This window comes from Acartia tonsa, chromosome 1 (assembly GCF_053477335.1).
Source record: "Acartia tonsa isolate MP-2025a chromosome 1, ASM5347733v1, whole genome shotgun sequence".
Lineage (NCBI taxonomy): Eukaryota > Metazoa > Arthropoda > Copepoda > Calanoida > Acartiidae > Acartia > Acartia tonsa.
Genome location: NC_137260.1, coordinates 60220062 through 60246279, shown reverse-complemented (window position 1 = coordinate 60246279; position 26218 = coordinate 60220062). Strand labels below are relative to the sequence as shown.

Below are 26218 nucleotides of genomic sequence, written 5' to 3'. Positions count from 1 at the left end.
TACGTCAAGTGTATCATCGCCCCCCCATTCACCTTTTTTCTTAGATATTATATTCCATCTAATTACTGCAATGAAGCCTCTAGTCCAATCCTCTGGGATACCTTACCCCTGCAGAAAACTTAAACACTTTACCTTGCCTCACCTACATATGTAATGGCAATTGTAATAAATGGATGCAAACCCCTGTGTAGGGGGGGGGGGGGGTTAGGCTTATGTTTACCATATATTGCAATGAAAAGATTTTATAGAATTTAGCTTGCAATCTTTTTTGGTTAAAGTATTGTTTAGCTTTAACATATAAATTCAATAGAAAGATATATATACCAAATCTTCCCAGAAAAAACTATGTCTAGCATTTTATTATATCCAGCTTTCTACGAATATAAAAATGTACAATCATAAGATTAAACTAGGCACCTCGGGGCTAAAAAAAACTAGTTTTAATCTCATGATTGTACATTCTATATCCACGTAGAGCCGTTTATAATAAGTTGCGAGAAATAACTATTACAATATCTGCATTTCTAAAACAAACTAAAGTTCATGGGAGGTAAATGTTAAATTATTGCGTAAAGATTTAAGGACAAATCTTAAATTTGACTTTGTGTATCACGTGATCTATTAGTCCGTTTATTCATTGTAATTTTTTGGTTGTAAAGCCAAAGGACAAATCAAGTTTGTTACCGTCTAATAATAGTAGGACCCTTTGAAATATTAGGCAAAACATGTGCTGTAAAAACAAATAATTGCTATATAGTTGCTTTGCCTCTAGCCTCTGGAGGCACTTGAAGGAAGGGGGAATGGCGGAAGTGGACCCACCATTTTCGATTTGATTAATTTAAAAAAAAATTTTATTTTACAAAGTTATAAAGTTGATTAATAAGATACAAGAAAGGCATTTCAGACATCTTTACTTACAGACAAGCAGACCTTGGTGACTTTTACAGTAGCTCCTTTACTAAAAATAATATTGTCATAAATTTGTAAAATATAAACAATATAGAATAGCTAATATATGTACGATACAAGGTTGTCGGATCTTTTGATTACACATCTTGCTTAGATTGTTTGAAGTTTATTAGAAATATAAGCAGATTAGAATAGAACTTTAGAATTTTTTCTCTCAATAAAAGTAAATTAAAAACCAAATTAAAAAAAATATTCTAAGAGAGGATAATACCTAGATATGTTATATTTTTTTATTAGCAATTTTTCTTCCAATTCGTTTTGACGACCCTGTATGTAATACACAGTTGACTTCCGAGCCTATTATTTCCTAAATTAGATTATCCATCAATAAATGCAACATATATTAAATATGTGTAATAGAAAACATAATATCATATTTATAGTGTGTTATAATTTCCGCTTGCTGTCATCTTCGTAAATATATTGCTCATTAAAGCATCATGTCTTTTTATTTATAACCAACTGAAGATTGTTTTTAACATGAAACACTGTGTATTTGACTTATCAAATAAAAATAACATGTTTAATTAAACTGTGTTGATCACTCTATGTAAATATATTATAAGTAAGGAATTAATTGGGTGCGTGGTTTCTATACTGTTTGTTCGTGTCAATCCGTCTGTTTATATGTTATTTCTTCTATAGCACTGCTCTTTATTCCATTATTTCAAAAGTTTCTATTTATCTCTCTCTGTTTCTTTTCTTTTCTTTTTTAAAAGCGAAGCTTTTCTATAATTAGGGTCGGTCCGTCCGTTCGTCAGTCCGTCCGTCCGTCCGAGATAGATAGCTTTAATTCGTTAATTTAGGCATGTTAGAATTGTCCTATCGATTTTAAACTTTGTATGATGATTCCTGTAGTAGTTAGGTATGATTTAGGAAGCGTAGCAACTCTATAATCATTACCAGAATGTCCGTACGTCCTTTTTAAACATGTTGATATTCTACTTTTTAACAACAAATTTTTATGTGATCTAATCTTCCGATTGATCTAATTTTTGATATGTTGATTTTTGGTACAACAAAGTACAATATTATAAGCGAAGCAACTCCATAATCAAAATGTAAGTATGTCCATAAACATTATTCTGTACAAGCAGTTTTTCAACAAATTTACTTACAATTTTGCTTCGACTCTTATACATTTATATTCTGATTATTCAGTTTACAAGTGTTAATGTGTGTTTGTCCTACCATTTCAGTCCTACACTTTTATGGATGTCGCATCCTTGTTTATCTATTTCTTAATAATTCTTTCTATTTATGCCTTTATGTTCAGCTCTTTCAGTTCAATAAGCTTAAATAAAATTAAATGTAATCTCCTTTGTTAAGAAAAAATTTGCAGCACAGATACTATGACATGTATTGCGAAAATGATTGAACATTACTATATAGCTATATATCAATTCACTAATAAACTATATATGCAGTTAGGGAGGGAGGGAGGTCACAATGAACTGCAAATCTTATTCGTTGGCTCAAAAACTGATGCAACTTTTATTGAACTGTGATTGGCTTGTTTCTAACCAGTAGTGTTCAAATTATTCCACCAATAATTGTAATTTTGTTTATCATCATTGGGGATGTACATTGCTTAATTGTCTTGTCCCTTAAGATCCCTGCTATATAGTATACTAGGGGCTACGCCCCTAGAAGCCTCTAGGGGCACTAGTAGGAGGGTGAAAACTCGACCTCATCCCATTTTAAATTTAAGTTTTAAAAGAGTTAAAAATATTTTTTTGGGGGAAGGGGGGTGAAGAAACCCTCTTAAAAAAAACCTTCCAAAGACCTATAAGAAGCTTCACTGTAAAGGAGAACAATTTCGGTTCAGCGGTTAGCGAGATCCTTCGGGACAGACAATAAAGCTTACTACTTTATATAATAGGCTATATGTAGAATAGAATTTTTGTTTCCTAAAAAGATCGAAGATGTGTATATGAATACTAGCGGATTCACCCCTAGCCTCTAGGGGCTTTGCCCCCAAGAGGTAATTAAAAAAAGATTAAGGCGAAATTCGTAAAAGGACCAAGGATATCTTCAAAAAAATTTAAAAGAAAAATAAATGGGGGGGTTTTAGGTGTCCCACCCCCCAAGAAAATAGCTTAAAACCACCACAGGACCAATAGTTATATACCCTGAAGAGTAGAATCCGATTGGTCCAGTGGTTACCGAGATCTTAAGAGACAGACGGACAGACATAAAGCTACTTTGTATTAAAGAGAGTAAAACTGCATTCATTATTAGAATAACGTTATAAGGCAGTTTGAGTAGTTTGGCGATAATATCGAAAAAAGCTTTCTCAACTTAGTAAATATGGTAAAAATAAATATAATTACTATCCCTTTTTTAAAACTACTAGCTGCGCCCCAAGCATCTAGGGGCTCTGTATATGAAGAAGTAGGGAAGAGTAAAAAGATAGTCTAAAACCATCCACAGACTTCAACTTAAAAATAATTAGCCTAAAACCATCCCGAGACGTATAAGAAGCTTTCATGAAATGGAGAGGTTAATTGAATCAGTACTTAGTCAAATCTACTAACAAAAAAAAATTACTATTTCATTTTTTATAAATAAATGGGTCTAGGTGTTGAGGTAAATTTTTTTATATTTAATTACTTATTAGATAATTAATTAATATTAATTTAAGTACTGAAATTATAAACTATTGCATTTCTTAACTCGTGTATGTGAACATGCAATTACAAAATCAAAAATGTTTTAATTAAAATTGTTTATTATGACCAGCAAATTTTTGTGATGATATCTTGATGCATTAGTCAAGGACAAATGTTGATTTTATCCATTTTAATTATTTAACTTTTGTACATCAGGTATTATTATTTTCGAGGATATTTGTTGTAATATGCGTCGAAGAAGTGTTTGTAAAACATTTTGTGGTTAAAGTTTGGTGCCCTTATTATATCAACATAAGACGCTTATTGTTGGACACAATGTCGAAATATATCAATAGCTGTTACCAGCAAGTGAATGTTCATACTATTAATAAGAGCCATTCGCAATCTCATTATTACCTAATTGGGGCGGGTTTCTCTTTAAATTTTAAGTGATCATCTAGAGATGCAATACTCTAACGCCCACTGGGGATATTAGATTAAGTAACATCAGACAACTAACCATTTGATAGCACGACCTTTGTCTGTTCATGGTAATGACTTGCGCCTGTTTATGGGCCAATGCATTTTCCTATTCTAACTATATATGTTATTATTATTTGATTCTTTATTTGTCTTTATCATTTACTTACAAAAATTACATTAAAAGTATAACAATATTAATTAAAAACCCATTCAAAATATTCAAGTTGGATAAAATTTGTTTATGTACACATGTATAAAAGAATATTATTTCAAAACTACATTGGTTAAAACAAGATTTTCACATACTGTGACATTCCCTTTGTTCAGTTTAATTAAGCACAAATTGTATGAATATCAATTACTGAACTATTATTTTTATTTCAGAGCTTGGTACAAAATCCTCCACTCTGACCAAGGGCAGTTCACGTGTCAGTTTAATTTATGCAGGTATTTTTTTTTTATTGTCACTTTTAAGACATAAAGATACAAGTTCTTTTGCAGAAGTAATATACAAGAACTTAATATGGGATATATAAGTACTTGGATGTAATATGATCTAATAAAATGAAATTCTTAGCAGGCAAAAATTACTATATACCTTACCCAATCCCAACCCCTCCTACTGGATGAACGAACTGACCAATAAATGATTTCCATGTTAGCAACCTACATTGACGACATTTTTTGCCCTGTCATAATATCCACGTATATTCTATATCCATTGGGATGTTAAGAAATTATATAGAAAAAAAACAGGATCATCATCGAGGGAATTACATTAATCCTTCAGACAACCTATATCTGGAAGCAATAAAATGGACAAAGACCAAATTATGTCAAAAATGATCCATGTGACGTTGTAAAAATGATGGATTATCCATCCCTTTTTTAGGGGTTTTCTTTCCCACTTCTCATCTCATCTTCCTCATTTTTATGACGTTACATGGATCATTTTAGACACAATTTGGTCTTTGTCATGAAATGAATATGTCACGCCTGTTTAGAGACAGGTTATTCCCCTTATCTTAATATCATTGTAACGGGTCTGACATTCTGCAGTATGAAAATTTTTTATAGCCTCATTTAAGACTAGGTGTAGGTTAAGACTCGAACCTAGCTTCTGTCTGAAAATTAATGGAAGCAAACAGTCGAGAAATAGTTTAAATTGATCAAATAATCGATTGCTTTGTTAAAGTCTAACATACATTAATTAATGTTAAGAAAAATCAGCTATGCAGTTAGGAGAAAAACTACAAGTACTCGAGAAGCAGCTAAAGGTAAAAGTTTAAGAATTTAGTTTTTGATAATTGAGAGGTTTTCTTCCATAGCGAATAGACATGGTTATTTAAAAATATTTGTTAATTTAGTTAATCCTTCAAAATAGATTTAGTTATTTTCAAGGTTTTGCCTTACAAGGTAGGGGGACAAAGTGTCTCAAAAATCAGCCTTGTTAGTTGGAGAAGTGGGAAAGAAAACCCCTAAAAAGAGATGGATAATCCCTCATTTTTATGAGGTCACATGGCTAATTTTTTTAGATACTTTGTCCCCTACCTTGTAAGTATTTAAATTATATTTTGATCAAATTAATAGAAAGGTTGCGATTAGTTTTTTAAAATCTAAAATTGTCGTGTTAGAAAAATTTAAAATACAAATATTAGAATAGGGGAGAGTTGGCACGTATGAATATGTGATGCCTAAAAACAAAATAAATAGTTATAATCTTGATTTAACAAAAAAAAACTTACATAATGATTAATTGACTAGATAATATCAAGCAACTTTCAATAAATGAGAAATACAAAATGAAAATATCAATTTAAAAAAAACGAATAAAAATTATTTTGTATTATACTATTTATTTAAATCTACAAGTTGTTGTACATCCTTGTTTATAAACCAATAAATGCTTTTCCTAATTTTAATTAAAGTAGATTGAGATTGATAAATTCTAAAACTGAGTATAGACAATCTAAGTCTTGAGATAATGTAGAGCAGACTTATTCAAAATTTTAGTAAAAGTTTACAAAGAAAACACATTTTCTTTTTCCACACAAGCAAGCTCACAACACACTTAAGCAGGGCTTGGCAGCCGCTACCGTATTTCTAAGAATGTTTCTTTTGATAAGCCAAAGTCTCCTACCAAGTAAGTAAAAATTAGCAAAGGTTTTGTGAAGTAGCAGTTGATTGTGCCTAATAAAAAATGACGTCATACAATACAAACGACCAATGATATGCCAGTATACGTTGTAATTTACCAATATGGTAGAATGTATTCTGGCCTCTCATTGGTCATTTGTATTGTATGACGCATTTTTTAATAGGCACTAATAACTGCTTCTTTTGCGAGTGCTTATGATTGCTGTCGACAGAGTTTTATCTAATCTTTTTAGTAGCGAAGCTACTCTATAATTCACAATGTCCGTCCGTCTGTCCGTAATTAATGAATTGGGAGAAACATGATTTTCTCGGCTCCTATTCAAGATAGACAGCTGAAATTTTTAGTGAAGATTCCTACTATATATGCCCATCTAATATATATATTGTTTTGTCCGTCTGTTTGTTATTTGGGGTGCTAGATCGATTCCTAGATTTTTACGTTTTCGTGATTTTCTCAACTTCTTTTCAAGATAAATGGCTGAAATTTTCAGGGATTAATTAATTTTATATTCTACATATTTCCATCAAGTTTTATTAATATTTTTTTATTATTAATTGGGGTGCTAGATCGATTCCTAGATTTTTTAGGTTTTCATGGTTTTCTCAATTCCTATTCAGGATTGACGGTTAAAATTATCAGGGATTGAGTATGCTCATGTTCTACATATTTCCATCAAGTCTCATTTAGATTTGTCTATTAATTGCGGTGCTAGATCGATTCCTAGATTTTTAAGTTTTCATGATTATAAGGTTGCGTGATTTTAAAGGTGTGATGTTTTCCCTATTTTACCAATATTAATATTTATTATATGACACTGCTTTATAGTATTTTTTTCCTGATATACAATCAAAATTTTTGAGCTTCGCTACTTATGGATGTTGTCATCCTTGTTTATTTTTACTTTATTGTCATAAATCCACAGACGTAAAGTAAAGTTCCCGCAGTTTATACAAGTATTCGCAGCTTAGCCTCCTGTTTTCTTTTATGCACTGCCATAACAAAATCGTCATTTTATTCAATCAATCACAACGATGTTCTAAATATTTGCGGCTGCTTAGAATTAATGGATCATAAGATTATACCTCTTCTTGTATCTTTTGTATTATATTACCTTCAAATTATATAGGAGTGTGCAATCTCAAGTGTCTCAAAAATCAGCATGTGACGTCATAAAAATAAGGATGATGAGAGTAAAAGTGGGATAGAAAACCCCTAAAAAAGAGATTGATAATCCATCATTTTTATGACGTCACATGGCTGATTTTGAAGGTATATCTCAGCGCCGTAGTACGGTCTACATTCTTATCATAACAAAATTATTAGATACAAAGTTCTTTAAAAAAACTTTATATAGTATAAAATCCATTAATTACTTAATTGTTGAAACTTAAATTAGTTGTAAATTTAAACAATTTCAGTCAGTCTAGCTATATGCGATATGAGAAATGGATTTACTCGGCTGCTTAGAAAGATGGAAGAGTGATTTTTTTACACCTTTTTCCAATAATCACAATATTTCAAAGGCAAATGCACAAATTCACTGAAACAATCATTATAATGGGTCGCTTGACTGACCCCAAAAGATCCCTTTAACTGAAAAACCGATAGGGGTCTCATTTGTTCCTTTATTTCCATTGAAGGGTCAAATATTTTTTTTCGGGGAGTTAACCTCCACTCCCCCAAGAGAAATATTTCTAAGAAGTATTGAACAACCTCAATAGTTTTAGACTGAATAAAATCTTTTATGACTTTGTATGCATAATGTATATAAATAGGAAAAGGATTTTCAGATTTTGGATATAAATTTGTTAAGAATGCCCATTTCATGGTTTCACATTTTCGTATGCAAATCCCAAGGTTTTCAGGGTTTCTAAGATAGGACAATGGACAATAAAAAATCTTTCACACAACAAAAGAATGGTTCCCCTTCACATAGCAAATTAACATCCTTGCAAATCATTCGGCTGTCTATTACACTAGTCCCCAAAGTTTTATGATAACGTTTACTTATTCGTTGGCTTAACTTTGGGGACTTATCTTGAATTTTGATTGGTTGGTTCATTATGTTGAGTGTCCAAACGTTTCAACCACTAATTGGGATAATTTTTGTATAATCATTGGGGAGGTACATCAATTTATCGGCCATCCCTGAATTTTTTACGTAAATATTAGGGGAAAAAAGGATTGTAGATTGATATGCACTATCTTCCTGCAAGGTTTTACACAGAGTGGAAATAGATGGATTTACACAAATGTAAATTAATCTTCTCTATTTATGCAAATAAAATTCATTTACCAAACAAACATTAAAAGTAAGGAAAATGTATTTTTATTATTCTTACAATCGACAAAGACAAAAGTGTGTTAAAAATCAGCTATGTGACGTCATAAAAGTGAGGGAGATAAGAGGAGAAGTGGGAAAGAAAACCCCTAAAAAAGATAATCACTCATTTTTATGACGACACATAAATGATTTTAACCCACTTTACGTCTTTATCTTACAATCATAATTAATGAACGTTATACAGATAACATTTCTGATTAACTAGCAGCTACACCATTAGATGCTTCTAGTGGCATCTTTTATTGAGGGGAGAGAGGAGTTCGACCTTTGTGTTGGGTGATTTTATCAAAACGTAAGACTACCCAATGTCTTATAAAGTATCTTGACCATTACGTGCCGAAAAACAAAAGCAAGGAATGTAACTGGCTAAATTTATACAACAATAAAACAGAGAAATAACAATTATGGCAATTAAAAATAAATTATTAGAAGAAATGAAGAATATCTGTCTGTAGCAAGAGGAAACACAGGCTTCAATAAAAAACGAATTGTTGGTTGGAGAAGGCTGTGGGTCTCAACTGGACTTGATCCACTCGTTGAACTGAAATAATAGAGGTGTAAGAATTTAGAGGATCAACTAATTTTCAATACTGTCCTGAAATTTCATGGGCCAAGCTTTATTCTATTATAATATAGTTACTCTCAAATAAAGCTTGAATCTAGTGCTATATTTTTAGCAGTCCCTCAGTAATGTTAGTCTATTCCTCTAATCTCTAATATAAAATACAGTAATATCTTACCAACTATTGCACAGCTTAGCAGTCCACACCAACAACAATGGGTCTAAGGTCCATCCAGGGATCAACGGGCACTGGAAGGAGCAGCAGTAGGTACTAAATTAGTAAATGGATGCTGGGGTCAGGTGTGTATACATGGCTCTAGCCTGGATTTTGGGTGAAATTAGGTGACTTCTTTTTAACTCTTTTATTATGACACCTTATTCTAATATATATACCTTCTATCCAGTACATATATACATGCCTTCAACTATTCTAGGGATCCCTAACTATCCATATACTATATGGCCTATTCTATTTATAATGCCTGATGGTTATTGGCAGGTTAACAAGGAACCAAGCACACAGGGGGGGGGGGGGGGTGTCTGTCCGTTGGCACAGGAATCTCCACACATCTACGCCTCCTGACTCGTACTTGGAGTTTACTCTAATCCACACTGTTAGCCTACAAAAAGAATATACATTTAGCTTCAAAGTACACTCTTAAAGTTAGGTTTATTGGTACTAGTAAAATCAATGTGCATTCAAAAGTTACAATAATGCACCTAATTTGCTCTTTTTAGCTATTTGAATTCTCAACAATTAATTAATCAATACTAATGCATTTTAAAACATTTGGATTTACTGTTCTTTTTCTTTAGTGCTCTTAAATTAAATCGGCTATTAAGGCTTTTAAATAGTAAATAAAACATTACCGTACATCCAAAAGCCCAAGCAGACAACATCAAAAGGACAGTCTGGATCTAAATTAAATAAAGCACTTATTTCAAACTATTTTAGACCAATATGTTCCAATGAAATTGATAAAACATTAATGATCAATTACTATTTTCATACACATTGTTACAATATTTGATATTACACTGTAATAATTAAGATTTTATAGCAATTTTTAATCATTACCTTTTTATTTCCAGAACATTTTAACTAACAGAGTGCCCCTTTGAGAGGGAACACTTTCAACGGCACCGAATGCCAACAAGGCTAAACAATTACTGAACAAAATCACAGTACACTTTATTGTGATTTTGTATTTATATGCATATTATACGTTTATGATAAACATATAATTACGTTAACATTCTTTTTGATGTCTTTTAGTAATTTGTTGGATATTTCATTTCTATTCATTTATGTGTTATTTTAAACTGTCGACAACTCCCAGTTAAACTATGTATGTGAAATTATTATGAAGCTGGATTTATCAGTTTTTCCAACTTTCACAAAACACTTTGATTTTAGTGTTGTATTTTTTTAGATAGGGAGAAGGGGGTATTTGTTCTAGGGGCACTTTTTGTTGCAAATAATAATAGATAAATATTGTGTAACCATATCGGTTTAGTGGTTAACGAAATAATTTAGTACATACATTGAGTCCGACATTAAATGTATTACTTTTAAATGAGACAGCGTAAAGTGGCACCAAATAAATGATGTCATGCGATAAAATAACCAAAGAGAGACCAGCATAAATTTTACCTTTGGTCAATTACAGTGTATACTGGCCTCTCTTTGGTCAACGTTATTGTATGACGTCATTTTTAAATAAGAATTTGAATATAATCCTTTGTTACTTGAAAATAAACAGACCCGTACTTTAAAAGGGTACTCTTTACATACACCGTCCATCTGTTACTCAAAAGCTGTTAAGATTTCACAGTACTATAATGCTATTGTATTATAGTTTACTGTTCGTTTTAAACAAAATATTGTTCCATTGTTAAGTAATTATAAAACAAGGATGACAGCATCCATAAGAAGACAAAAATTATGGTTGGACAAACAGACAAAGGGAGTTATGGAACAACTGTTCAGTTGTTAAGAATGTGAACAAACTCGAAATCTTTATAATAAAAGTTTTTGTGTCTTTAGACACGACTGGGACACATAAATACATCTTAAAAAACAGCCGAGAGAATCATATCTCCTCCATAGCGTTATGGACTGACATACGGACGGACTAAATGAATACTAGAGTAGCTACACTCTTAAAAGAAATATAACTTGCATAAAACAAAGAAATACATCTAGGCTATTAAATATAAGGGGGGGGGGGGGGGCGTAATGACATCTAAACGTAAAAAGTGAGCAAAATGGTCTAAATATTGAGCTAGACACTTGAAACTTGGTACATAAGCCTAGTCCTATAGGTACTACATCAAAAAAAAAATTATATTAAGGTTAGGTAAGAAAACCCTGCGGAAATGGGATTTTAGGTCTTTTTTGGCCTGTTTTGGTGTAATTTGATGTAAAAACTCACTTTTATTTGTTTTTTTCTTAAGTTTTTTCCTTAAATACTGTATGTCTATTCATAAGGACATTTTAAAATGATTCAGCAAGTTTGGGACCAAAACTCAAAAAAAAACTATAATTAATATATGACACACAAACTTTGAAAAAATTGCACTTTACTCCTGCGAGCAACCAACCTAGCCCGCTGGGATCGGTCCCTGACTTGCTGAATCATCTTAAATAATCTCCTTGTGTATAGACACAGTGTATTCAAGGGAAAAAAAACTTTATAAGTTTCTACATCAAAATCGACCCAAAAAGTCCTAAAAACCCCATTTCCGCAGGTTTTATTTTACCCAACCTATACTAAAAATAAATAGATTTGATTTTTTTGCTATTTAGATGTAGTACAAAGTTTCAAGTGTCTAGCTCAATATTCAGACAATTTTGCTCACGGTTTACGTTTAGATGTCATTACCCCCCCCCCCCCTTATTTTTAACAACTACACAGTGCATTAACTATACTTAAGATTCAAGAAATGCCTCACTATAAATTAACAATCTACAAAAACCTTTTTAATTAAATTTATTAAAATAGACAAAGCATAGCAATAGTGTATATATGAAAATAAAAGAGAATTTTTCAAGATATGAAATGATCTTAATGGCTTAGTTGCTGAATTCTTAAGAAGATTGTTTTTATTTCTGCTGCAACAAAAGTTTGTACAATTTTCTTTTTCTAAATGTATGACTCTATGTATTACTTAAAAATGTTAATCCCAGCTATTTACAAAAGCTTAAATCATTGTGTACAAATGCTTTATAAGTATTTTTAAAGACAATAAATAGATGAGGTGGTTTTGTGGTATTCGGCAACCGTGAGCCATGCCTATGGCACCCCTGACCGGGGTTCGGGGAAGGGCCAAAGGCCCTCCCCCGAGTCCTGGGGAAGGGGTCTGCCGACCCCCTCCCTATGCCTAAAATTAATGATTGAATCTGACAAGCTTTATTATGGTTAAGCTGCATTGTTAATTCCCCCCACCCTTCCCAGGGATGGGGGATCATTATTGCCCAAACTGACTATTGTATATGTATTATAATGCTTTTATGTTATGATTATTTATTCCTATCTGTGTAGCTATTGTTTGTTGTATATAACTTTAGTAATCCTTAGACCTTCAATAAAGGAACAACTGAATAGATGCTGTTTGTTATTTAGTGATTGTTAGAGAAGCGTAGCTTCTCTATAGTAAGGTGTCCACGTCTGTCACACTGCCGTAGTCTTTTCGAACTCTGGTGTCTGCCATTTATCCTAGGCGGATACCACAACTTTTGGTGACAGCTGTGTGAGATTACGGCAAACCACAAGTGTAGAGCAGACGCGTAGCTGAGGCTAAGGTACTCCCAGCAGTGAAACTGGCAAAACTGACACAAGCAACCTGAATTACCCACCCTGGATAGCAAGGTCTAACTCTGCATCCGGCAGTTGTGGAAGCGAAACAGCGAAACTTGATGGAGAACCGCGAGAAGCGCCGACATCTAACGGAGAATTGAGTGCTCAAAGGCTGAAACAGGCCTGCGGACTGGCTGAAACAGGCCAACTAAGTGCAAACGGCTGAAAATAGGCCAACATTTACTGCAAGAGATAGCAGGATTCGAACCAGCGGCGCTAGCAGGACGGGACATTCCCTGCCGCCATCAGCCGGATTCGGATACACGGCGCTGCAGGACGGGACATTCCCTGCCGCCGATAGACTGAAACAAGCCAAGGATTCGAACCAGCGGCGCCGCAGGACGGGACATTCCCTGCCGCCAACAGTCGGATTCGGATATACGGCGCTGTAGGACGGGACATTCCCTGCCGCCGATAGGCTGAAACACGCCAAATAGCTGCGAGCTGCGAGCCAACATACGAGTGTAGTGTACCAAGCAGAGGAAACTACGTCAACTCCAAGTATCCTGAGAGGCTACAGCGCAGCCACCCATCTAGAAAAGCAGATATTATATCACATTTTAGGGATTACCACCCTAGTGTGATGGCTAAACAATAGATTTATGAGCAAGGATTGGCAAACAATTTGTTGTGTATTGTGATAAAACTAAAAATAGAACAGGCTTGGTAAGCAAATCTGTTATGTATTGTGATAAGGCCAAAAATAGAATCTAGATGTAATATAACAATGCCTTGATAAACAATCTAACCACCCAAGCCTCCAGCACAACAAAATACACCCCTTATTCCAGAGGAAAGGGAGGGGCCCACTCTCCATTGAAGAAAATACAATCAAGGTGACATAACAATAAGCCTAGGATTAAGGAGAAAGGGCACCATTACCTCATCACACAGTTACCTCAAACCCACAGCACTCCCCCTTCCCCACAGGGGGGACGGACGGCTTTACCCCGTCCCCTCACGCGCTTCCCCCCTCCTACCCACACTTGACTAAGTCCGCCCACGGTGTGGAGCTAGCGACCGGGAAAACAGAGCGCCATTTACGGGTCGCGCAACAGAGTTCGGGACATATCATAAAATTCAACGGACAAAGCGGACCAATGAGAGAGCGAGTTGAGGGATAAGTGTGCGTTTTACCTGTGTGCGCGGATTTGACGGTGCGTAAGCGCGCTACACGGAAAGGAGATTTCACGCACACACACACACACAGGAGCGGAGCTACTCCATAGCATCTAACAGAGATATTTTTAGAAAATAAAGAATTACAAGCTTCTCCCTCCTATCTATAGTGTGATAAAGGAAAACCCAATCAGTTCCTGACAGCAGTTCAGACCCTCAACAGCTATCTACCCCTACCAGCCTACTCTACAACCTCAGAATAACACTAGTGATAAGTACAGCTAAGTTATATCTTTGTAACTAAACTACCAACCTAGTGATAAAACAGTGTTGGCTGCTAGGCTAGAAAGCCTCAAGTGATAAACCATTTATAATATTGCCTTATAACTTTGTGTCCCGCCGTTGAACCGTTGACCCGATGGAGCAGCCGCAAGCGCCAGGAGGCGACCAAGCCCAAGGATGGCTCCAGGATGACCCCCAGCCGGCTCCAGCCGAGTACCGCAAGCTGATGCTGAGTAACCTGCCGGAGTATAGAGGACCGCCCAAGCAATCCTGGAGTTCCCACATCCGCAGACTCGAGATGTCATGGGCGGCTTACCGCGTGCCGCCCCATGACACCCTCAACCGCCGCAACGCCCTTTTACTGTCACTGGTAGGGCAAGTGGCGGAAATGGCTTCTCATCTGTTTGGCGAGGCAGGCCAAGCCTTGACATATGAACAAGTCAAGGCCGAGTGTGAAATGTTATTTCGTCCCGCCTTTGAATCCCAGACTTTGAAGCAAGCCTTCAGGGATTACAGGCAACACTCGACAGAACCTATACAAGCATACATATCCACAAAGTGTGCCTTGTATAGGGAGGCCTACAGCCATGAGGATCTCGATTAATATTAATCGATGAATTAAATCGTGGCATTCGTAACGCTAATGTGAAACGTGAAATGATGAGTCATGAGATCGCCTCTGTACCTGAGTACACGAGGCGAGCCATGTTCACCGTCACAATGATTACCAAGCAGCTGAAGGAGGGTGTGTGCCTAGTGGACGCCACCGACGGGCTCACGGGATCAGCCAGCGTCCAGTTGCCCAATTACGACGAGTCGGAGCCAATGGAGATTGGCGCCTTGGCTCCGGGTCTCCACCAGATGGGGAAGGTCGCTCCAGATGACAAGACTCCAGGCCGCTGTTTCCGCTGCCAAGGGAGAGGCCACCGAGCTCGAGACTGCCCGACGCCTATGGAAGTCAGCCTAGAGGAGAGACGCACCCAGCCACGCCGTGACCGTCCTGCCAAGTGCGAGCGTTGCCACTATGCTGGCCATACGGCGGCCGAGTGCAGAGCCGACTGGGACCAGGTAGCCGGCCGTAGGCGCACCGCAGACAAGGGTGCTCCCCCAGGAAAGCCCAGCAGAGTAGCCCACATGGAAGGGAGCGCGCCCCCAGCACCACCACAGCAAGCAGCCGCCCCCAACGCAGCGGGCCGAGCCGACGGAATGCCGCAGTTTGGGACCGTTCCAGCTAGAATCAACGTACTGGGAGGCGCGGCTGAACCCAACCGGGTTGGCCTGGGCTTCAGTCTCAACCACCTGGGGCCGGAGTTTGTGCAGCCCAACAACATTGCCGAGCCAGAAGTTCTGAGGCCCCAGCCTTTTAGCCTAAACATGATGGGGCCTGCCCGACCGAGCCTACCCAGCAAGAGTGGAGGGGCGCTACCCAGCGTCACTGAGACGGTGTACGGGGAGGCCCTGGCGGCCATTGAACGAGAGAGGCAGGAGGCGCTAGCCAGCGCATCAGAGTCGATGTATGGGGCGCCGCCACCTGCGATGACTGGGGGGTGCTATCCAGCGCCTCCAACCTGGTGCCTGGGGCAACAACCGTCGCCGCCACCGAGATACCTGGATCCTGGAACGAGCCAGCAGTCCCAGAGGAAGGGGTGACACCCGTCACCCCCAGTCAGCCAGCGCCACCAGCCTGTAGGGAGAGCCCAGCTATACACCATCCAGCGCCCCCTGCCAGCCGAAGGAACCCAGCTGCCCAGCACTTCCAGTCGAGCCAGGATAAGTTAAATTTAACAAATGTGTTGTATCCAAACTATTGTAAAACCCCAACCTTGCCTGTGCCCCCTGCACCAGAGGCTGGGGAGATTGAAATTTGGGGATATAAGGACTTGCCTGTGCCACATGCACCTGAGTTCCTAGGGCAGGGGAGGGACGTGAGTCAGGGCGAGCCTGTGCCACACGCACTTCAGCCCCATGCCACTGGGCATGCCATGGACAAGGGAAGGGACCCCTTGGGGCTAGGGGAGCCGACACCCAGGCAAGCGCCAGTCGCCTGCCAGTCTGTCATTGGGGAGGGTATCGGGGTGCCCCGAACACACAAAGATAACGCTCAATGGAACTTTGTATCTAGCCAGGAGCAGCCCAGCCGTGTCCAGCCCCAAGAAGCAGCCGTGACCCGAGCCGAAGATCCCCAGCCGCGTGCGCGGGGTAGATGGCTGTCTGGTAGCTTCTCACACTGGTGGATGGTCCTGTGGGGACTACTGCTGGCAGCCGTGTGGCCTACAACTAGCTACGTCCTGGTAGGGTGGGACTGCGCCAACCCCACCCACGTCACAGCCTACAATAAGGAAAAGATGTGTAGCACGGAACCGCTACACCAGGAGGTGCCCCTGGGCCATTAAGTACATGTCCTGCAGCAAGTCAAGATTAGGGAAACAACAGGATACAGTTGTCAGCTCACTGTGTCCCAGTGGACATTCAGGTGTGGGGTATGGGGTCACCTCAAGGTGACCTCGGTCCCCACCCTCATGAGGCCAACCAAGATCGATCCAGAAACGTGCCGAGACCTGGCCAGGAACCGAGTCTACACGCTGCCAGGCAAGACCCAGCCACTGACGTTCCAGCTGAACCATCCCCTGTTCTTCACCCTCGATATGGTGGGCGCCCTGGTCAACAGCCCCGAGGGGGTGGGTTGTGAAGGGGAGGACGTCCACTTCGAGGGCCAGCTGTACCGCAATGAATTAGTGCTCCAGGAACGACGGCTGCTGGTCAAGGAAGAGACCTACGTAGTAGAGGATGGACGGGTGGAGTCCCAATCTGACCACCTGGCCTTAGAATGTCCCCATTCTGAGCTGTCTTGCATCACTGGGGAAGCAACCTACGTGTGGGACCACCTGGGGAGAGATTGCCCCTTGAGGCTGATCCGCAGCCTCCAGCCTAGCCTAGTGATGGATGCGTTCCTGGTTGACCATCAAGCCCAGTTTTTCATCAACATGACCAACCCCACCTCAATAGTGAACTGCGACTTTGAGGCCCATGCCACCAACCACCCAGCATTGTTCGTGGCAGCTGACCCGGCCGCGGCAGCGCTGCCCAGAGTATCGGCCAGGGATGTGGATGTCCCCCTGCAGGCCCAGATACATGCAGGTTACATTGGATTCACCCTGGAGACACGCATGAAAAGCACAGCGGCAGAAGAAGTAGCGGCCAACTGCTGGAAGCTCCAGCAACTAGACCCGGCCCACCCGGTGCGTGTCCAGGGGAGCACGTTCTCTGTACTGAGGGGAGATGTCCTGCTCCAGCTTACCTGCCAACGCAACAAATACATTGTCCGTGAAAGCAAGGAATGTTGGGACAAAGTACCAGTGGAACCCACAGGATTTGTAGACGCCGTGACACGGGTGTATAGCGGCCACGCCACCAAGATTCCCTGCTCCTCCACCTACCCCCTGACTGTGCACGCGGAGGAAGGCTGGATAGAACTAACCCCCGCACCTAAGAAGAGGCCACCCCCGCTGGATACGCCCAAGCAGCTGCTGACAGAACCCTTGGATGACTTTAGTTCGGGAGGCTTGTATTCGCAGGCTGAGTTGAACGACTGGCAGCAGCTGCTAGCATTCCCAGCGTATAAAAGCGCCATGCTGACCGGCCTGTCCTATGGCTCGTGCGTTCAGCAAGGTAGCTGTTCGGCCACTGGAGACCATGGGATCGTGTCCTACAATATCGACCGACTGGCGGAGGAAGGAGAGGCCGCCCTGGATGTCTGGGCTGGGTTCAGACAAGCTATTCACGAGTGGGGAGATGGCGCAGCCATACTGTGCTTACTGTTGTTGATCCTCAAACTGCTGGGGGATCTGACCATCATTTCCCTGGCAGCCGCACAAGGAGGTGTACGGGCCGCCATGAATGCGATGTCACAAGTGTTCCTGTACCATCCAACCTTGTACAGGAAGGCCTTGGCCAGAGCCCGGCTCACCCATGCCAAGTCCCGGGACTTTTCAGCAGACTGGGATGCCATTCCCATTGGCCGGGAAGCCGCCGAGGAAATGGTGTCCATGCAATCGACCGATAGCGGGCATGACCGCCCAGGCAGGCCTGGACCGCCCTCTGGAAGACCCCGCGGCCCCTCGGGAGGCCAGGCTGCCGCTCAGACGGTCAACTTGGCAGCCAGTGCCCCAGCCGCTGCCAACCACAACCAGAATGCCCCGCTGCTGACCGGCCCCGCAGCGGCTGTGCCCCACGCCAACCTGACACCTGCCGGCGCCGAGCTACGTGTCCAACCAAAGCCAGCCTCTACCTTCTATCCCACGTTGGGAGCCCATCAGCCCTGAAAAATCACCACTAGGATTCCATTGAATCATTATCATTTGTATATATCTTAGCCCTAAGGAGCGGGCCGAAGGCCTCAACCACTGTCGGAAGTCTGGCAGGGAGACCCCCTCCCAGCCTTCCGAGGGGAGAGTTGTGGTATTCGGCAACCGTGAGCCATGCCTATGGCACCCCTGACCGGGGTTCGGGGAAGGGCCAAAGGCCCTCCCCCGAGTCCTGGGGAAGGGGTCTGCCGACCCCCTCCCTATGCCTAAAATTAATGATTGAATCTGACAAGCTTTATTATGGTTAAGCTGCATTGTTAATTCCCCCCACCCTTCCCAGGGATGGGGGATCATTATTGCCCAAACTGACTATTGTATATGTATTATAATGCTTTTATGTTATGATTATTTATTCCTATCTGTGTAGCTATTGTTTGTTGTATATAACTTTAGTAATCCTTAGACCTTCAATAAAGGAACAACTGAATAGATGCTGTTTGTTATTTAGTGATTGTTAGAGAAGCGTAGCTTCTCTATAGTAAGGTGTCCACGTCTGTCACACTGCCGTAGTCTTTTCGAACTCTGGTGTCTGCCATTTATCCTAGGCGGATACCACAGTTTTACAAATAAAAATCCTCTTGTTCAAATAAAAAGAGCAATTTTGTAGATTTTTTATATAAATCAAAGTCATGTACCCTTTAACAACCAATTATTTCCATATTTCAAATTTACAAAAATACAATTGGATATAATTGTCCTTGTTCTGGTATATTTGTAGTACCTCTTTGTTTAACTGGTATATATAGAGTAAATGAAAATAGTTTTAAAATTTACTACAGACCCTTCTACAGAACTTTTAACATATTTTGGATGATTTTGTACAGGTTGCAAATGCAGTGGTTGGAAAAATGGTGCAGCAGTCTGTTCTGTTGTATGCTGCAGCCGCCTGTATATAAAAAGTTCTAAGCTGCAAGACGGACAGACTCTTTTTTATGAGTAAATCGCAGATATTTCAACTTAGTCAAAAAAGTTTTTTTAATGTTTTTTTTTCAGTCGCCACTATAAAAAAACCCTTTAATTGCTAGCAAGACAACAACCCATAGCTCGACTACAAAATGCTGCTTATATAGATGAATTTTGGTTTTCATAATCTTTTTGTTTTGTACTTTTTAGCAAATAAACTTATGAAAAATATTTGCAAAACTAGAGAAAAGTCACTTTTATTTTTGACACATTTTTTCTTTTAGATTTTTTCTAACATTTTTAACACATGAAACACCTACAGATAAAATCTATTTTTGGAAGATGATTAAAGTCCCTCCACAGATTATGACGTAATATGATAGAATAGCCAATGAGAGGCCAGTATACACTGCAATTTACCTTTATGCTGAGTTGGATCTTTAGATGTGAAACCGTTGCCGTAGCAATAGCCAGAGATACAGCCACTAACCTTATAGCGATCTTTAAATCAAATTTTTAAATGTTTTAAATTTTAAATATTTTAAAATAAAATTTTAAAAATGATTTTAATTAATAATTATAATATTATAATTATAAAATAATTTAATTTTCAATTAAAATATTTTCAATCAAAATCTTTTAAAATCCATATTTTATTGGCAGCACTGGCAGTGGCGACGGCTACGGCTACGACTACGGCTACGGCAACGGCTACACATTTAATGATCCAGCTATGGCCTGTCATTGGTTATTCTATCGTATGACGTCATAATCTGTGGAGGGACTTTAACCATCTTCCTATTCTTGTTTCTTTGATGTTTATTTCAATATTTGAGACGCAATATGAGAAAAATATCGGGTTCTAGATTTCTATCTAAAATACATAGGTATACAATAGGAGAAATTTTTAAGTATTTTAAAATTTTTCTGGAGGGATAGTTGAATTATCTAATCATAGTTTAATTTTGTAAAATAAAGACACTATTTTATCCCTATTTTTTCTATCAATGAAATATAGCACCTAAAAAAGATTAATTCATGTTTATAACAATTGCAAGCAATACACATTTTAGGCATGTTAGAATTGTCCTATTATGATGTCTTTAAAAATTAGGTACGATTTTAAAAGAGAAACATGCGAAGCAATTCTACAGTGTGTTTTTTTTATGAGAACTTTTTTGAAAGCAATTTTACCCCAATTATAGTTATCAGAATTTAATGATTGATGGCTTATTTTTTTTAAGGCAATTTATAAAACAACAAAAAAATATTTCAGTTTTTATTTAAAAAGTACAGTAAAATCTAAAATTCAAAACTTAGGTGTCAACATCTAAAAATGGATTTAGCGCATTTTTCTTATGACTAAATCTTCTACCCTTTGCAAGAAAAAAAATACAATTAGTACAATACATATGTTGGTTGCCTGATTAATGGAAAATGAGTTTGCCACAATAACAATATCCAAACGCAGCGGAGCTAAAAGAAATGAAAATGCTAAAAAAGCAAGGACAGCCATTAAAATGACAGACATATTGTGTGGGCTATAGAGAACCTGATTTTATAAAGAGATTTTATACATATCTCTTTAATATCAGCTGAGAAAATAACGAAAAAATCAACAACGAACAAAATGAGTTTTAGAGATTATGTTCATGGGTTAAGGGAATCTCGAAAAGTATTTTCTTCCATCTATTTCAAAACTCTAACATAGAAAATTACGTTTTGAACTTTAAAAAGTTGCAGAGTAGGTTCGCTGCCAAAAGTAATTATGTCCTCATTTATTAATAATACAATAAATTGATCTAAAAAAACAAAAAAAAACAAGCCAGCAGCTTCGTTTTAAATATGAATATTTTTTTTTCTTCATTTCATAATATAAAAGTTTATTAAACTATATTAAATTTTAGCATGATGTTTCAATTTTCTGATTTTAATAAGATTATTATTTATAATAGGTAAAATGTTGCATTTTTTTTTATTTGGCATCTTGTTACATTTTTTCAAGAAAAAAATACTATTTTATAGTTATAGAGTTTAAGAAATATTATATAAATTATTTGTTATTCTTTTCAACGATTCGGCGGATTTTTTTGGTGATTGAACTAAAAATATTGCTGTAGATTATCAAAACTTTAACCATAAACATAATATAATTACCATAATTAAAACCCATTTGAATGCTGTGACATTTATTTTCTCAAAAGAAATTGCCATAATTGGGTCAAGTTTAGTCTTCCAGCTGATTTTTAAACTTGCAAACAGCCGAGCCCTGATTGATGACAACCTCAATAAACTTTGAAGTTAGCGACGAAGGAAAATGTTTAAGCGAAGAAGGGATATTTACAACTGCCTGACTGTTAAAGACAAACTAATGTGGATTAAATGATCCAATACGTCATAATAACTAATGTCTTTATTGGGTTACCATTTTTTATATCATTTCTTTTTCTATCCAACTTTGTTAGAGTTAAAGAAATATAAAGGAGCATAAAATTTTTATCCATTTTCTAACTATCGATGTGAAGTTTCAAAATGATCAATATATCTTTTTAAACGAAGCATACATTTTTAATAATTTGTTGCAAATTTTGATACATTTTTTCGTGGGTATTAGCTTGCATGATAGCAAGAAAAATTATCTCTTTAGCAAGAAGATTAAGTATAAAATAAAACAAGGATGAAAATATCCTAGAACACAAAGTAGATGTTTATATGTTGAAAAGTTAAAAAGTGCAAACAGTACAGACATTCTACTTTTTGAAAATACTCGTTGCCCATAGCCTCTAGGGAAGGGCGAGAAACGCAGGAAATCGCCTAAACCATCCCCAGAGCATTTCTGGAAAGTACATCCAATTCAGACAAGCATTTTGAAAAAAATCTTTTTACTTTGCTAACAACATTAAGACAAAAGCTATCAATCAAGCCTTACATATAGAAAAGCTTTGCTGTCAAATTTGTATACCATAAAATACGGGAAGTACATAATTTTCGTATTATGTTACAAAAGATGAAAGCATAACATCTGAAAAGAGTGACGTCATTATTTTACAGTTGGGCAGTTGGGTGGTTTCAATTCATTTAGGGTTGTCTTTTCCTCGTTTTATGTCCGATATAAAGTATTACATGGTATTCCCCTTTTAAAAAATACCTCTCTTGTGAAGATTGGATTAAAAAAAAACTTTATGACCGAGATTTCAGAACTGTGTGCTAGTTAAAAATTAAAATGATAAAACATTTTGCAAAGCAAATTTATAATCGACAGCACGGCATTTTTATAAAATTTATCCTCGCTGACATAAGATTGACATATTACTATACAAAAAAACTATGTCTAGCATCGTATTGTATGCAGTTTTTTAGGCTCGTGCCTTCCATCTCGAGGCTAAAAAACTGGTTTTAATCTTATAATTGTACATTTCATATCCAAGGAAAGCTGTTTATAATACTATGCAAGAAATAACCATTTTAGCATTTCATGACTTGTTGATATCATAACAGCAAAAAAAGATTTACATTCAGTGATAAACTCATATTTAAGAAATAGCAAATAAGAAAATCTATTAAAAGAAAAGAATTTCATGCATCCCACCAACTGTACAACATAAGCCATGTTTTTCTTACAAAGGATTTAAGTTTCTTCTTCTGCACTTTGTTTTCACAACTGTATAACAACAATTGCTGGCTTTATGTTAGTTTTTGATTATCATAATGTAATAATTTTCCCGTACTTTCAAATTCTACCTACATTATGAGGCGTAGATAAAGATACTGTACAAAATTATTTATTTCAAAGAGCAACTCTTTAAAAATTAAATATTTGTTACTAAAGAAAGAGATATTATTATCTTCGGTTATTTAACATCTTTTCAGGAGGGTTTACCTACTCTCACTGACACAATTAAGAACCTGCCAATGCTCTAAATGAAGCTAAGTTTTTAGCTAAATCATTTGGAAAAAAACAAAGAAAAAAGTTTTCAATAAAAGAAGGTGTATCAACTTTTTTTTTTTATAGCTAGCCAGTTCTTTTAGTAAGTAGTAGATGTAAAATTTTTCATAGAATTCAGATATGCAATCGGTTTTTTTGTAGACCTCTTATTTTTTAAGTAATTTAAGTTTAAAAAAAAAAAAATTAAGTCGATTTTAAGGTACTAAAATGCAACAAAAAAAAGAAAGAAAATGGCCATTATGAACAAAAATAGTAAGATCTTTAATTTGACACCTTACTTTTTCAATTCTGTCAGGTAATTATTGAAAAAATCGATTTTTTTAAACCCACGAGAATAAAAACTTTGAACTTAATTTTATTATTTAACAGGTAAAAAAATATGGGTTCATATATACCTTTAGAATCAGAAAAATATTACAAATTCATTGTAAGCAAAATTGAAAAAAAAAGTTTACAATATAGTATATAAACTACAATAAAAGGAATTATATGAAAATATCATATTATATTGTACAGGCAACGTCTTAATTCTTGAATTGAGTATAAAAATGGGAAGGGGGTAAAGAGGGAGTAAAGAGGGGGTAAAAAAGGGAAGACGATAGTGTTGCCTGAACAAAAAATACAATTGGCCATTTGTTTAATTTTTAATTTTTTTACTTTTTTTCAATTTTGCTTACAATGGATTCGTAATATTTTTCTGATTCTAAAGGTATATATGAACCCATGTTTTTATGTCTGTTTGAGAAAATATTTAGGTCTAAAGATTTTATTAAACCGAGGTTAAAAAATAGATTTTTTCAATAATTACTCAACAGAATTTTAAAAGTAAGGTGTCAAATTAAAGATCTTACTATTTTTGTTCTTACTGGCCATTTTCTTCTTTTATTTTGTTGCGTTTTAGTACCTTAAAACCGACTTAATTATTTTTTTAAAAAACTTAAATTACTTAAAAAATAAGAGGTCTACAAAAAAACCGATTGCATATCTGAATTCTATGAAAAATTTTACATCTACTACTTACTAAAAGAACCGGCTAGCTATAAAAAAAAAGTTGATACACCTTCTTTGAAATTATTTTAGAATTCTACTATACATTAAAAATAGGTAAATATCTTAAAACCTAGAAGTTTCTCTTTCTATAAATAATGCACGCACATGAAGCTTGTTGTGGTTTGGGTTAGGATTAAACTTTAAACTTTGATTAAAACACCTTGCTAGAGTCAGGTATAGGTTTGGGTTAGGATTAAAGTTTAAACTTTGATTAACACACCTTGCTGTAGCCAGGTATAGGTTTGGGTTAGGATTAAAGTTTAAACTTTGATTAACACACCTTGCTGTAGCCAGGTATAGGTTTGGGTTAGGATTAAACTTTAAACTTTGATTAATGCACCTTGGTAGAGTCAGGTATAGGTTTTAGTTAGGATTAACTTTTAAACTTTGATTAACACACCTTGCTGTATTTAGGTACAGGTTTAGGGTAGGATTAAACTTTAAACTTTAACACACCTTGCGGGAGTCAGGTAAAGGTTAGGGTTAAATTAAAGTTTAGACTTTGATTAACACACCTTGCTGGAGTCAGGTAAAGATTAGGGTTAAGATTAAATTTCAAACTTTGATTAACACACCTTGCTGAAGTTAGGTACAGGTTTGGATTAGGATTAAACTTTAAGTTTTAAACACACATTGCTGAAGTCAGGTACAGGTTAAAATAGGATTAAATTTGATCTTTTATGCTCGGCCCCCTAGCAATATAACCTACCCTAACTTTACCTAAAAACGTAAAAAAATAAAAAAAATTTAAAAATCTACCAACCACTTTTTTAAAATCCTGAAGTATAAGTAAATATCCTGAGGCCATTTTGTCCTAGAGGCTATTTTGACCAAGATCCAAATCTAACCTATTTCATTTCTTTGATTTGACTAGTGTGTTACTGTACCTATCTCTGGACAGGTGTGTTTAAGGTTGATTGTTATAATATAATCAAGGCTTTAATATAATGAAATTAAATTTAAAATTTTAACAAGTCATCAAAAATGTAATAGAGAGATTATTAAAAAGTCAAAAGCATACAATACCATTAAAAAACACTTTGAATAATTCATGAAATTGATTTGGATAAAAAGTAGATACAAAATAGGTATACATAAAATATTCATCACATGCATATTACATATACATATATGTTTAATAAATAATGTTTACATTATATTGTAAAGTTTGAATCATATTAAAAACCTTCAAAATCTAAGTAGAATATTTTTTTTATTGATAATAAAATATATTTAAAATGTTTTAAGATTAATTACAATATTTTAAGTAGCGCAGCTACCCATGAACATTAACCAAAATGTATGTATGTTATAAAATGTAGCTAACAAGGTTTCACATTTTTAAAAATTATCTTAATTACAGTTAATTTAATTCTACTCTTATATATTTTTTTCTGTTATTTAATCAACGCTATTGATAGCTTTCAGTAAGGCTACTTCTAGACATCATTGTCTTTGTTTCTAATTTAATGACGTGTGTCATTGTGTATGTAATATTCTGATAGTGGGACTAACGAACATTGTACATGTAGTGTCAGAACTTATTAAGCAGAATATTAATTTATA

General features: G+C 36.7%; 1 protein-coding gene and 1 long non-coding RNA gene across 4 annotated transcripts in view; one reads left to right on the top strand and one right to left on the bottom strand.

The window, feature by feature from the left end:
* LOC145325406 (uncharacterized) overlaps positions 1-26218 on the top strand; it is a 56419-nt gene that overhangs the window by 9961 nt on the left and 20240 nt on the right. The window contains exons 3-4 of the mRNA XM_080168397.1: positions 4449-4511; positions 5286-5341. Coding sequence (XP_080024523.1) covers positions 4449-4511; positions 5286-5341 — 119 coding nt within the window. The remainder of the gene's footprint in view (positions 1-4448; positions 4512-5285; positions 5342-26218) is intronic.
* On the bottom strand, positions 8930-10393 carry LOC145325175 (uncharacterized). 3 transcript variants are annotated; one of them, XR_013881408.1, is made up of 5 exons: positions 10207-10393; positions 9999-10046; positions 9611-9748; positions 9307-9449; positions 8930-9107 (listed from the first exon to the last, which is right to left on the bottom strand). It is a non-coding gene; the product is annotated as an uncharacterized LOC145325175 (long non-coding RNA). The 3 variants fall into 3 exon arrangements; XR_013881407.1 differs by having other exon boundaries at positions 9307-9399; XR_013881409.1 differs by lacking the exon at positions 9307-9449.